Source organism: Callithrix jacchus, chromosome 17, assembly GCF_049354715.1.
Source record: "Callithrix jacchus isolate 240 chromosome 17, calJac240_pri, whole genome shotgun sequence".
In the NCBI taxonomy this organism is placed as follows: domain Eukaryota; kingdom Metazoa; phylum Chordata; class Mammalia; order Primates; family Cebidae; genus Callithrix; species Callithrix jacchus.
This window is the reverse complement of record NC_133518.1, coordinates 62512189-62527177: the sequence shown is the minus strand read 5'-3', so window position 1 is coordinate 62527177 and position 14989 is coordinate 62512189. Positions and strand designations below refer to the sequence as shown.

General features: G+C 38.9%; 1 protein-coding gene and 1 long non-coding RNA gene across 19 annotated transcripts in view; one reads left to right on the top strand and one right to left on the bottom strand.

Moving 5' to 3' along the window:
* LOC118148771 (uncharacterized) overlaps nt 1–14989 on the bottom strand; it is an 88684-nt gene that overhangs the window by 1358 nt on the left and 72337 nt on the right. The window contains exons 2-5 of one of the 2 annotated variants that reach the window (XR_013528700.1): nt 14755–14876; nt 11480–11598; nt 10667–10729; nt 530–653 (exon numbers count right to left, since the gene is read on the bottom strand). This is a non-coding gene — a long non-coding RNA (uncharacterized LOC118148771). The remainder of the gene's footprint in view (nt 1–529; nt 654–10666; nt 10730–11479; nt 11599–14754; nt 14877–14989) is intronic. The other variant, XR_013528701.1, reaches the window with a different exon arrangement.
* THRB (thyroid hormone receptor beta) overlaps nt 1–14989 on the top strand; it is a 388999-nt gene that overhangs the window by 318771 nt on the left and 55239 nt on the right. For 4 of the 17 annotated variants that reach the window (XM_078354408.1, XM_078354407.1, XM_078354409.1 and 1 more), the window contains exon 5: nt 5918–6118. The exons of the other annotated variants lie outside the window; for them this stretch is intronic. In XM_078354408.1, the coding sequence (XP_078210534.1) occupies nt 6040–6118 (79 nt within the window). In that variant the 5' untranslated portion in view covers nt 5918–6039. The remainder of the gene's footprint in view (nt 1–5917; nt 6119–14989) is intronic. 17 annotated transcript variants of the gene reach the window in all.

Here is a 14989-nt window from a genome sequence, read left to right as displayed (position 1 = left end):
TGACCAGATTATATCTCCAAATTTTATGGGTTGGCATTAAAGCCATGTCAGTTTACAGTGAAATGCCAATAGGAAACTCTAGCATCCTTGTGATCTAATAATGTCATAAATGCAATTTGATTCTCTCACAGTTGATACCCATATTCATTCATATATTCATTCATGGAGTCCATCTATGTCTCTATCATTTATAATAAATCTTGGCCTTACATATCTAGAGTTCCCAACACTACATATTTCAGTTTGTTGGCCATCTTAAAAGCAAGAGGAAACAGTCTCTATTTGAATATGCAATGCTTAGTAGAGTGGTTAAGACCACAAATATTTGAGACTGACCTATTTGAGCTAGAATCCTAGCCCTTCTACTTTCTGTCCTTGAGCAAACTTATATGATTATTAGTACAATTAAGTGAGATGATGTATTTAAGCATTTAGCAAAGTACCTGACTTATAGGTCTCTCTGAATAGCAGCTATCATTGTTGTTATGATCATTATTATTAGCTATGCATCATTAAATCATATACATACCTTGAACTGTGCTGTGAGCCTGGTAAGGAATGAAGCAAGAGGAGAATTTCAGATGGATGTGGAGTGGGGCATGAGCTTTCAGGGAGGTTACTGTTGATAATCCATTCTGCATTCATTCAGCTCTCTTTCACGGAAAGTCAGAGATGTAATAAGAAAATATAATTAAATTATTAAAGTCCTTTCTCAAGATTCTAATATTAACAGGAAAACAACTAAAATAACTGTCCTGTGTTTTCCAGAGTAACCACCAGGGTCCACCTTGACATAGACATGAGGCAATGCCTTGGTTCAGCATGAAAATGCCACCAGGAAACCTATGTCATCGTGGTCCAAGAAACTTATAAACTAAATATCATTCATTCAAAATGGGCACGTGTATTGAGTGAGGCAGAAATGAGTCCAGGACAGCAATAAAATTAGGCAGCCTTTCCTTATAGAGTTGGTTCTTCTCCATCTGCTCTGTTTGTCAGCTCTATATTGTTACTATGAAGAGAGTTCTATTTTGATGTTTGTTCATGTTGGGCATGTATTTCCTAGCTGCTTGACATCTTAGTCCTGGGCTAGTAATCCATGCATTCACTCATCAGTGCTTACTGAGTATCTACTGTATAGAGGATATTGTCCTTGATGTCCAAGCATAAGAAAATGGCAGCAGGGCCAAAAGGACATCCAACTAGCCCTGTTCCAAGGACCCCAGATAGAAACAATAAGAACAACATAGTGCTGAGGATACAAAAGTTAATTCTGCACAACAGGATCCAAAGAACAAATTGACGGCTTGAAGTTGTGCAGTGAGCCCATCTGCCAGATCAGTCATCTAGCAGGCTAGACCAGTGCACCTCTAGTGAGGTCTGGGGACTGGGACCCTTCTGCAAAGTGGTTATTACCGTTTCTACTGGTGCAAATACCGAAACTGAGAGTAAGCTTTAGAAACTTTTATAGCAATTTGGCATTGCCACTGGCATTCAAATGTATGATCGGCGAATTCATCTCACTGAACAGGATAAAGACAGTTGGGTGTTGTCAAACTTGCCTGGTCAGCCACATGTGGCTTGAATTGTGTAAAAGAGTCTTGTGCAGTAGAATCATGTATTGGTCCATAATGAACCAGATTTTAAAATAGTCTTTCACTTCAAATAGTTTGGAAATCACTGATTTATATTTGTGGTAAACTTAAATATTGTTTCTCTAGGCTTATTTTTGGTAGCTATCTAAGATTTTGTTTTTCATTTTGTTCTGGATATTGCCTTTTTTTTTTTTTTTTTTTTTTGAGACGGAGTCTTGCTCTGTTTCCCAGGATGGAGTGCAGCACCACGATCTTGGCTTACTGCAACCTCCACCTCCCAGGTTCAAGCAATTCTCCTGCCTCAGCCTCCTGAGTAGCTGGGATTACAGGCACCCACCACCATGCCCAGCTAATTTTTGTATTTTTAGTAGAGACATTTCCCCATGTTGGCTAGGCTGGTCTCAAACTTCTGACCTTAGGTGATCCACCCACCTCAGCCTCCCAAAGTGGTGGGATTACAGGCATGAGACACTGTGACTGGTCTTACTGCCTTTATTTTAATCTGCATATACCTATACTTCTATCTGCTGCAGGTATCCTAAATGAATTAATTGGTAACACATTTAATTAGAATGAGAGCTCTGGGGCCCTTATATTCTGTCACAGGGCCCACAATTTGAATCTGCTGGAGTATCAGAGGCTATTTTAATCAGGAGCAAGTGACCCCTTCCCTTCTGAAACTCACCCTACCCACCCACACCCGCTCTTTCCATGCCACACTTCTTGTTAGGCATTAAAAGCACTTTAATCACAATTTGAACTGATTGCTCAGCCATGAGGACCACATCCTACTCCCTGTCCTCCTCCCTTCCCAGTCTGAGATGATATATCCAGTGCTACTGAAAGTGTGGTAGTACCAACCAGTGGCACTATCAGAACCTCGAGTTTGGTAGACATAAGAATCTCAAGCCCCACCCAGACTACTAGTTGGAAGCTCTAGAGAGGGATGCAGCCATCTATGTTCCCGCCAGCCCAGTGCAGATTCTTAATACCTGGATATCATGACCTGTTTGAGAATACGCTTAAAAAACCTGTAGCACAGGAAAAGGTCTGCCACCTGGTGGGCACTTGGGGAGTGTGCATGTTTCTTCCCTTACTGACTGCATGTGGGGAGCCACTTAAGTCCCTCCATTCCTGGTTGGGCCTTTCTTTGGGCCTGGCTTATCTCCATTCCCACCTGGAAGGTCTGCTTAGTTACTGCCTTATAGCAGATCCCCCTGGGTCTTGAGCCCCTCTGAGAACCCCACACTGTTTGACTGGGGCCCTGATCCTCCCTTGAATTCTTAAAAGGCTTCTCCCCTCTGCCCTCTCATGCCCTGCTGTACTTCTCTCTGGGAAGCCCAGGGTCTCCCCAGTCCCACAAGGATGGGCTCCAGACAGATACGTGGACCCCTGAAGTTGGACCCAACCAGCCCTGCTGAACCCAGGCAGTCAGGTCTCTATACTTTGATGTCAATCAGGGACCTTCCTGAAACACTGAAACCCAAGGGAAGAAACAAGGCAGGGACTCACCCCCACTCTCTGGTGGACTCAGAAAAAGGAGAGCAGCAATCAGTGATCTCACGGAAATGTCTCTGTGCTTAATATTTTTAAAACTGATTCTTAGATACCCAGGAAGGCAAGAAGGAATGAGTCAAAATCATTTTAAGAACAAGTTATTTTTTCTCATTATAAGAGCCTATATGTTCACGGCAGAAACAAAGTTCTACAAATTTTTAAAATTGCAAATACTTTTTAAAAATTGGTTGAAGTTCTATCCCCCAAGAGTAAGCACTATACATTGTTATTATATTTTGGTCTTTTCTCTATGCATGTCTATTTTTTATAAACCTGGGGTCATATTAGGCATGCCATTTTAACTGGCTTTTAATGCCTAACAATATATCAGGAACATTTTCCCACATCATTAACTATTCTTCTGAGTCCTGACATTCATTGGCTATAGGTTATTCTTGCTTGTAGATGTATCATAATTTATTAAACCAGTCCTCAAGAATTAGACAAGTTAAAGTATTTTTTTAAACAATATCTTATGTAAGCAAAAGGAAAAACTATTAACTCATGCTTTTCATGAAGACAAAAAAATGAATCAAATCAGTGATGACAATTTCAAATGATGTACCATCCTCATTTATCAAGATAACAAAGTGTTCCCAAAGTTGGAGACATAGATACAAGTCATTGTGTGCATTATAATCCTTCATGTTAGACATTCACATTTTCAGTAGATGATTGCTATCTTTGTCCTTAAGTAAAATACAAGGATATCTCCAGGCGAATGAGTATTCTAGAAGGCGAAGGATTAAAAATCTTGAGCCCTTCTGCCAGTACCATCATCTGCTCCATCCATCTCTGCTCTCCATTCTGCCCCACTCACCATACATCAGGATCTGCAGTCCCAGCTGAGAGTGCCAGTGATTCATCTAACTCACAGGCATTCTGGGAACCTTAGCAATCAACATGAAAACAATGGCTCTCTCCTCACTTCTGGCATATGTCAGATCGCTGTGTGATTTGGTACTTCAAAGGCAGGGAAGAGTACCCCATGAGTATACTGGGGCAGACAGAAATAGAAGGTCAAGGAGAAAAAAAGCTACCAGTGAGAGAGGAGGGAAGAAAAAACAAAAAACTGGAAACAGAGCAATGTCAAAGGAAGGTGGGTATCAGAAATATACCGAGATGCAGCAGAAAGCAGGGGATGGACCACCCAGCTTTTTCCAAGGCTACCAGAACAGTGTCTGTCATGCCGAAAGATGCAGATGAGCCCCACCATACCTCTCATCCTACTCTGTCCCAGGGAAACACGGGACACAAGTCTGTTCAAAAGTGTTCTCTGAATCTTAGCTTTTGTTACTGATTAACTGGAAGCAATCTCAATGTCTGTCCACTGGGGAATGTTCCAATAAATTGTGGCAGGTCTAAAGCATTCACTAGAAAAATGAAAAAACAGATTTTTTTAAAAGAAGTGATTTTAGGAATGCTTAATGAAAGTCATATTAAGAATTGTGTAATCCCATTAACAGCATTTAAAGTTTTTATAATTGTGTGTTTACAAATATGTATAGAAAAAGTTCCCAGATACACATCAAACTTGTTTCAGTAGATACCTTAAAAAGAAAAGAGTAAAATAAGGATTAACTCCATAGGCAACCACATTCAAAACTATTTACAAAGAATGTATTAATGAATATTAATGAATGCATTAATGAATAATGATGTGTGTCATTTGTTTAATGGTACAATCATATGCTTCACAGTTAGGCTTAAATTGATTTCTTGCTCTTTATATGATCAGCTCAGGGAAAATTTTTTAACCTCTGTAACCCTCAGTAACTTAGTTTTAAACAGGGTATAATATCTAGCTTTCAGATTTGTGTTAAGATGAAAGATATTTCAATGAAGGTTATTAAAAAAATAATAAGATGAAAAGCCAGGTGCGGTGGCTCACGCCTGTAATCCCAGCACTTTGGGAGGCCGAGGCAGGTGGATCACTTGAGGTCAGGAGTTGGAGACCAGCCTGGCCAACATGGTGAAATCTTGTCTCCACTAAAAATACATAAAAAAAAAAAAAAATTAGCTGGGTGTGGTGGTTTGCACCTGTAATTCCAGCTACTCAGGAGGCTGAGGCAGGAGAAACGCTTGAACCCAGGAGGCAGAGATTGCAGTGAGCTGAGATTGCACCACTGCACTCCAGCCTGGACAACAGAGTGAGACTCTGTCTCAAAAATAAATAAATAAAAAGAAAAGAAAAAAGATGAAAGGTAATATGTGTAAAGCACCCAACATAGAGCCTGGCACTTAGGAGAGACTAAACAATGATAACTGTTCTCAGAATATAAACACACCTCTTAGCCTTGTGCCCACCTCCTCCAGTTTTTGCCACCCTTTCTGACCTTGAAATACATTGAACTGTTTAAAAATAAATGAAAGGCGGTGGCTCACACCTGTAATCCCAGCACTTTGGGAGGCTGAGGCGGGTGGATCACGAGGTCAAGAGATCAAGACCATCCTGGTCAATATGGTGAAACCCCCTGTCTACTAAAAATACAAAAAATTAGCTGGGCGTGGTGGCGTGTGCCTGTAATCCCAGCTACTCAGGAGGCTGAGGCAGGAGAATTGCCTGAACCCAGGAGGTTGCGGTGAGCCGAGATCACGCCATTGCATTCCAGCCTGGGTAACGAGTGAAACTCCATCTCAAAAAAAATAAAATAAAATAAATGAAAGGAAGCAAAACAAAACATCATGTACACAGCTCTAGTAGAGGCATAAACAGTTGAAAAAATAGTCTATAGCCACCCAACCAAAGTATTTTTTTCTTTCAGACTCTTTCAAAATTTTAAAATTTAAATAAGAAATCAAGGGGAAAAGGAAGTCACTGAACTGGAATTCCAACTCAGGCAATGTGGCTGCAGGGTCAGAGCTCTCTCTACTGTTATAATCCCCTATGCCTCTAAAGGGTAAGAATGTTCCAGACCCAAAGGAAAGAATTTGGAACTGCAGAGGAAATAGTGATCTCCTGTCAGGTAAGGATGCAGGGCCATCAGACCTGCTGTGATGGGAGCAGTAGGGGGTCAGCACGTATCTATTTATAGAATCTGAGGACATATTCTGATGCTGCCACTTACCAGCCATTGAAACTTGGGGAAGTCACTTAGTTTGCCTGAGCCTCGGTTTTCTCATTTGTAAAATGGAGACCCTCTCTCATAGAATTGTGGAAAGAAACACGCTCTTAAATGATCTCAGGGGACACAGTGGGTGCTGAGTAAATGGGAGTTATTACTCTTACAATGAGGCAGAAAGACTGTGAGAAGCAGATTGGGCATTAGGAGTGCAGAATGCCCATGTAAGAGTAACCAGTAAATTGTGACTGACAGGATTGAAGTTCCTATAGCCAGGAATATTATGGACACAGAAGGAACAGAATCAATAGCCAAATCCCTTGACTCTTCCAACAGGTAGTTTTCAGACAAAATTAGATACAAGTGGATGGCTGATGGACCTTGCATTGAAGTTGGAAAGATATTGATAGGAGGGTCAGCCTTACAAAGGCATCGTAGGTGACCACTAGAATCAGTCTTTCCCTTACCCAGGACATCTCCTACAGGTTGCCCTGAATGCTTTTGATTCTACCATTGCCCTTTCATTGTGGTCTTTCAAAACACAAACTTACTGGCTGGATATCTTGTCAAGTCATTAGCTTTTCCAAATGGATGAATCGGATAAAATTCCCTTTACTCTTGACAGGGTCCAATAAAGACAATGGAAAGAATGAGAATAAAAGGAGGCCATGAACAGGGTAAGGATAGCAAGGGATAAGGCAGAAAGAAAAGAATAATAAGGAACTGGACTGCCAAGTAACACCGTGCAGCTTGTCAGCTGTGAGCAGCACTCACCTCATTGTCAATGCTCTAAAGACAAACATCACCTATCTCATTGTTTGTCAAGGCCTGACCCTGAGCATAGGTTTAAACTACAAAGAGTTTTCAGCCAAATCTAGGCAAATGTGTGAATGCCATAATGATGATAGGCTATCAAGAGATCCCCAAAAGCCTCACCTTACACAGCTGGTCTGCTGCATCGTGTCTTAGGGATGTTGACCAGCACTTAGTAAACACACTGGAGAATGTTTAGAACAGATGACCATTGGTTCTTGGCTTTGACACTTAACCAGCTATTTCACCTTGGCTAAACCAATCATTCTCTCCAACAAAGAACATAGAGATTAATTGACCACAGAGGAACCAAAAACATGAATCTACACTCCATTTTTAAAGTGGCCTTCCTCCAGTATGATAATCATATTTCTGCTTGTGGGGAAGACAAGGCAAAATACATTAAATCATTACTGGCCCCCTAAAACAAGCTATGATCATCCTGAAAACGTAATACCAGCTCCACGACACGTTAGGAAATCAGTTGCCTTAAATCATCTCTTTCAGCGTCCTTATTTCCCTTGAGGACATCTTTTCCCAGGAACATAGGAGTCTTCGGGCTATCCAAACCCATTTTCAGTTCTCTACAAAGTCTAGGCTTCTTCCCTCTTCAGTTTCAGAAAACATTTTCATTTTCCATAAAAAAACGTATTCCCCGAAGGTGTTGGTGACCAGTACTGACTTACATCCTTACCTCTCCAGGACAGGGAGGCTTTGGGTTTTGAGTACCCTGCAGATGCAGTGACCTGATGCCAAAGGTAGCCTCTGATGGTGGCATTGCAGACTAAGAAGCGTGTACCCACGGGAACCGTCTCACCTGTGCTTATGACCTGCCCAGGCACAGGGCCAGTTTCTTTCTCCAGTTATTCTATTCTGTGGCTAATTCTAATTGTGAGCTGTATTTACAGATTGGTCTTTCAGTTACTGGCCAATTCAGCCTTCTTGACTGAACTGGAACAAATATGACCCTCTATCCACACTGCCAGGGTCCCAGAAATTCAGAACCAGCTGAGCTTTTCAAATAAGATTAGAGTCAGAAATCCTCCATAGTCCAGAGCTATTCTCCACGGCACTGACCTGACACAGGATGATTATATATTGTGAACCTGTATCCCCATGACATTTGTCAGCGTTGGCTTATACGAGGGACTTGGCTTTATTAAACTTTACTGCCTGTTAAAATACAGAACTATGCTGCACCTGTGCCTGTTTAACTCAATTATCTATATGATAAAGTCATTTGGCATTTGAGTAAGAATATCGTGTGTGGGTTGATGGTTTATTAGCCTAGACTGCAATACTCTATGACTGGCAGATAGTACCCCAGCCACCCATACTTGCCCTAGACATCTGGTACAGCTGTAAAGGCCATACTATTGTAAGTTAAGCCTCAGGACTAATGAAAAGATACGTATTCAGCTCTTTGTTTGCCTAGTTCTGGAAATAACTTCTTATAATAAGACTAAGATATAAAACTAAAGGTCAAAACTGTGTAAGTAAAAGAAGCTACTGCCCTTTAAGGGGAAAAAATACATGTTAATTTTTGCAGCAATTTCAATTGAGTGGGTTTCCAGGGAAACAGGTATCTGCAATGGGTTCATCGCACTTAATATTTATGACAAGAAGTAGGGAATTTCTTTCTTTGTATCTTTTCCTGGTTACACACGACATGCTCATTCTTAAATTTCCTTTGAAGTGATCATTCTATGCTTGAGTCTTATTTGTTCTCCCAAAAAAAAGAAATGAATGCCCATTCTGTGGTTTGTAAGACTTTTTGATATCAGGAATATAAGCCTGGAGATCACTACTAGAAAGTGAAATTACATGAATCAATCTGAAGAATCAAAAGCTACTTGGTTTTACTTGTTTCATTGCAAATCTGCTTACTTTCTGAGTTGGATTCTGTTTCTAAGAGTTGAAGTGGGAAAACTTAATTGTTGGCAAAGGACCACCACGTCTTCAAGGTTGAGTAAATTGTATGTTTTCTCAGAAGAGCTCCTAAGGCAGACCTATAAATTCCTTTTTATATTTTGTTTTAAATTAATCTCAGGTTTACCAAAAAATTGTAATAGTGCAAATAATTCCCATACTCTTCACCTGGCTTCACTAATTGTTAACATTTTACTGTATTTCTTTTATCATTCTCTGTATGTGTTTGTTTGCATATGCATATTATTATTATGCTACTTGCAAACCAGTTGAGAGTAAGTTAGAGATGTCATGTCCTTTTAACTCTAAATAGCTTCTAAAACTAAAGAAATTTTTGTAGGAAGCCATAGTACAATTATCAGAATTGAGACATGTAACATTGACGTAACCATTTTCTCATGTATTGACTTTATTTACATTTTACGAATTATCCTTCCTGCCACCCCCTTGGAGGGGGAGTTGAGGTGAGGATGAGGGCTGGAGAGAGGACTTGTCTCTAAGAGGTTTTCAAAGGCTTCATTCCTCTAGACAGGGCTGGGACAGGCCACTAGGAATTGTCCTTTATAACAATCTTATTTTCTGGTCTGGGATCCAGGTCAGGATCATCTATTTTATGTTTTGCTTTTTTAACTCTTTACTCTGCTTCTTTTTCCCACCACCTGTCCAGCTTTGTTAGAGTATAATGGACAAATAAAAATTGTATATATTTATCATGTACATGTTGTATTTTGACACATTATACATCTTTAAGTGATTAAATCAAGCCAATTAACATATCTATCACCTATATCCTTACCGTTTTTTGTGGTGAGAACATTTTAGCAATATTATAGTATACAGTGAGTTCTTCTTAAATATAGTCACCATGCTGTGCAATAGATCTGCAGAACTTAGACATCCTGAACTTTTACCCTTTGATGAACATCTACGCATTCTACCTACCCTCCCCCTGCAGACCCTAGTTATCACCATTCTACTCTACTCTGCTTCGATTTCGACTTTTTCCATTCCACATACAGGTGGGATCATGCAGCGTTTTTGTTTCTGTGCCTGGCCTATTTCACTTAGCATAATGTCCTCCAGTTTCTTGTTAGTCTGGGACAGTTTCACAGTTTTTCTTTTTCATGCCATTGATGAAATATTTCTTGAAGAAATACAGGCTGATTATTATTTTAGAATGTCCCTTAATTTAAGTTTAGCTGATGTTTCCTCATGAATTTTTTTAGATAAGGTCTGACTCTGTTGCCCAGACTGGAGTACAGTTGTGAGCTCAGAGCCCATTGCAGCCCTGAACTCCTGGCCTCAAGTGATTCACCTGCCTTCACCTCCTTTGCTCGGGGTTACAGGCGTGAGCCACCACACCCAGCCTCTCTTCACGATTAGAATCATATTATGCATTTTGAACAGAGATACTAAAAGACTGTCATATCACATGGTGTTTGTTCCTATAAAATTTTTAATTCAATTATATGATGTAGAAATAGTTTTCAATGTTCCAAATCACTAATATCTCAGTGTGAGCAGGCCTAGATCTTTATTGGTGAGCCTACTCATTATCTCACTGGATTAGAAGAAAGTATATTTTCTAAAAGTCCTCTTATAAGCATCTGTTCAATGCTCTAAAGGTGACTGTCAGAAGAAAAAGTTATTTGTTTTGCTTCTCGGTCCCCTCTGATATTTTTAAGGTTGGATTGATAGGATGATACTTACCGAGGGAACTTCTTTTTCTGTAGTAGGGACAAAGAGCACATTGTCCACGGTTTGAAGACTTTTCTGAAGATCAAAAAATAGATACAGCCACTTTATTCTCTTCTCGTGTTTTAACTAAACCTTCTTTTCTTTCCACAATCCAATCATATTAAATTACAAAACAACTAAGATCAGAGTATGTCTTAGGTTAATCATGATATTGCTTGTGTATCTTTCTAGAATGTTTTGACATTTGAAAGAAAATGAAAAATTTCAATTTGCCATTTCTAGATTTGGATCTCAAGGATATCAACATGAAGTAGATCCTAATTTTGAAAACTTTTACAAATCCTTTTACTCTACTCATCCTTCAAGGCCCACTTCAAACATCACTTCCTCTGTGTATCCCTATTCCCCATCAGAATGAATTGGGGCTTTTGTTTTTAATCCTATGATGAATTTTGTCCAAGTATTCACTGTGTTCTGTCTTATTTAATTGTAGCTTCTGAACATGCCTGCTTGATTCAGTGGATATTGTGAATTCATCTCGACTTATACTGACAATGTTTTAAATTGAGTGTGTTCTATGTGTCCAACATTGTACTGTAAGCTGAGAATAAAAAGTTAAGTGTGCACCCTCTTTTCATAGGATTTTCAAACAGAAAATGTTGGCAGAGTTTCAAGTCTAGGCTTGAAATGACCAGTGACTCTGTTGACAACCAAGCGATGATGAAAATTCTATTGGCTGGCTAGCATTTGTCTTAGGAAAGAATAATGAAGAATGTAACCTATGTTGTTTCAAAAATAATTCCATTTTACTCAATGTTCACTTACCGCTTGAAGTATTCAGTGTGTAGGATGCTGTTTTCTGCTTGCTGACATCTATTTTTAGTTGGGTTGCAAATTTCAGAGTCAGGGCCATGTTTTCCTCCTATGGTGTATCTCCATTAGATCTGGGAGAATAACATACAGGGTATTGATACATAAATCATGTAAACTTTATTTTATTTTGAGAATCAGCCTTAATTAACTCAAGCTATTTGTAACCCTGCATCTATTTTTATAAAGCTTCACTGAGATATAATTTACATACCATCAAATTCCCGTTTTAATGTATAGTTCAATGATTGTTAGTATATTTACAGAGGCGTGCAACCATCATCATGGCTTATTTTAGAATATTTCCATCATCCCAAAAGAAATTTTGAGTCATTTACAGTTAGGCCCCATTCCTGTGCCCAGCCTCTAGCGACCACTCTTCTTTCAGTCCCTGTCAATTTGCCTTTTCGGAAAAACAACAAAAATGGAACCCTACAGTATGTGGTCCTGTATGACTGGCATCTTTCTCTTAGCATACTGTTTTTGAGATTCATCCACAACATAGTGTGTATCAGTACTTTGAACTTTTTACCTCTTATTATTTTTATAACATTTTCAAGTATGATGTAGGACAGGAGCCTTTACTGACAAAGAATAAATCTTTTGAAAATACATCAGTTGTGGCATAGTCTAAATTTTGCACTAGTTGTTCTTAAGGGTGAAAAAGCAAAGTAAATGCAGACGATTCAATTGCTCATTCATTATTCCTATTATTAGGGAAATTTGTTTCAAAATTAATCTCTGACATGTTATTCTGGGATAAAGAAAGTATACTGTAGCTGTTAAATGTCAAAATTATTCCACTTAAACAACCACTCAACTTTTCACATCAAGTCGATCATTGTGAATTACAATGAAATAATTATCTTAACACATTAAGGGGAAATGTGTTTACTTTCTCTAGGTGATTAAATTTAAAAATACTCTAAATGAGTTGCTATGTGATATTAAGCAAAACATAAATGGTATTTATGAAAAACAAAATATGGAAGAGCATTTTTTTCTAGAGATACAGGGAAACATATTGATAAATATACAATGTGACATTAGATTAAGCACATCTTTGGAAAAACAGAGTAATCACTGAAGTGATCTTAGAATTTGTGTTGAAACACATTATTAGTCACCCAGAAATTTCAAGACAATAAAATAATTTTCCACTTAGAAAAGCATGGTGTGGAAGTGGGAAAAGTAAGTTCTAGAATAGGAACTAAAGGGGCTAAATTTCAATACTAACCTCTTCCCTTAGTAGTTATGTAGGGTAGTTTTCCACCATGCAAAATGAATGGATATACCTTCCCAACCAGTCTCATTGTTTAGTTATGAAGACACCATGCAATTATTATGAAGCCAATTGTCTAATTAAAGTTACACCAAAACTGAAATATTTTTACATTTTTTCTACAAGCCACATGAGACTATATTAGATTCATTAAGGTTTGCTTTTGAATCAAATGTTCATTTATTAAAAAAAGAGCAGACATTCCACTGTTGGCTTAGAAAATAGAAGACTTCAATGATAATAACAATGGTCTGAAGTATATTTCAAACTTTTTTCACTTTTCTTTCAATCTCCAGCCTTAAGAGTACTATACTATTCACTTTTGTATATGTGCATTGTTCTTTTGGTTTGGATCCTGAGCTCTTTTTGAATAGTATCTCATTCTCTCAAAGCACAAGAGGACTTTATGATTTGCCTTTGGTCTTAGGAAATAACAGTCAGAAGAAAACCCTTGATCTTTATCCCAGGGTTGTTACGTGAAAGGCACTGTGCTAGGACTCCAGTCTTTAATCAGCACTGTTCCATCCACTGGAAATACTGTGCAAGAAAGGCCTTGGAGTAGTACAAACATGTCTGGGAATTTTGGAGCCTACAATTCACTACTTGAAAACTTAAATGGAGCAAATCCTGAATTTAGGCTGAAATCAGACTATATATTATTTCTCAATGTGCAAAAGAGAATTTCATGGACTAAACATCCAGCAAAGATTGTTTAGTAATGTTCCGAATGTATAAATGCCCTTGTCTGAGGTGTATAAATTCGCTTGTCTGACCTAATTAGGCCTAAAACATTTACATTTCTGGATCCATCAAAGAGGACAGATGACAAACCATGAAGAATCCCTGCACGTCAGTCATCATAGTCCCACAGTTTCCCAGACTCCAGTGTAAACTGCTAAATGGCGTAAGGGCAGGAAAACAGAGACATACTATTTTGTACATAAATACGGTATCTGCATGCATTTAGAATACCGCTTCTCAGTCTTATGACTGTGGGCAATTTACAGAACCTCTCCAAGTCTCGGTTTCCTCATTTCTAAAAGATCTGTGAACAAGATTGCTGTGAGGCTGAAATGATATGATCTATATGAAAGTGGTTAGCGCAGTTCGTGAGCCATTGTGTGTAGGAAACAATGTGTGAGCAAGCCAGAGAGATGCTGTTCAAACGAACTGCACATGGCCAGCATTCAGGTGATATGAGCAAGTGGCAAGAGATGGGAGTAGAAAGGAGTCAGGAGCCACATTACAAAAGACTTCTAAGTCTTTAAAAACTGTATCTTAAAAAATAAACATTGTTGCACACTACAATTGGGGTTGTGAGAGTGGCAATAGGTGACATACTTTAGCTTCTCCTTTAAAATCAATTCCCCTAGCTGCAATGTGGAGGCTGAGTTGAAAGATCAGAGTAAGATCAGAGGCATGGAAACCTGTTGGGTTAGCCCACTTTTCTCTTAATAAGAAATGATGAGTTTAATTAAAATAGTAGCAGCATAGAATAGTTGGCCTTTTGTGACTAAAGGCTGTGGCGAAGCTACAGAGAGATAAATAAGCTGTAATGAAAAGTCGGAGTATGCAATGTCTACTTGAACAGATCTGGATTTGAATCCTCACTCTTCAAATTACCCATTGTGCCCCTTCAGACAAATAGATTTTTTTCATCTATTAAAAAAATGTGGCTACATTAGGACAAATACCTACCGAATGCACACTGGTCTTAAAACCTAGATGATGTGTCGATAGGTGCAGCAAACCACCAAGGCACACGTGTACCTATGTAACAAACCTGCACGTTCTGTACATATTATCCCAGAACTTAAAGTAAAATATTTTTTAAAGTGTGGCCAGCCATAGCTGCTGTAGGACTATTATGATGTTTAAATAAGATGATGCATATAAGCACTCAACGCAGAATCCAACACACTGAGTTTAGTATTGGTATGTGAGGTACCTTGGAATCCAAGGAAAGGGTCTTGGTAGGTGGCTGGAATGCAAGTCTGGAAGGCACAAGGGAGACTGAGCACCATCTGCACACAGGGGCAATAGCTGTGGCGTAGACATTAATGACTTCACCTGGAAGAATATGTATGGTTACAAGAAGGCTGAGAAGAGAACCAAAGGTATGGCCAATTGTAAAAGACAGATGAGAAGATGATCCCTTGAAGATGACTGAAAGGAACTGTCCA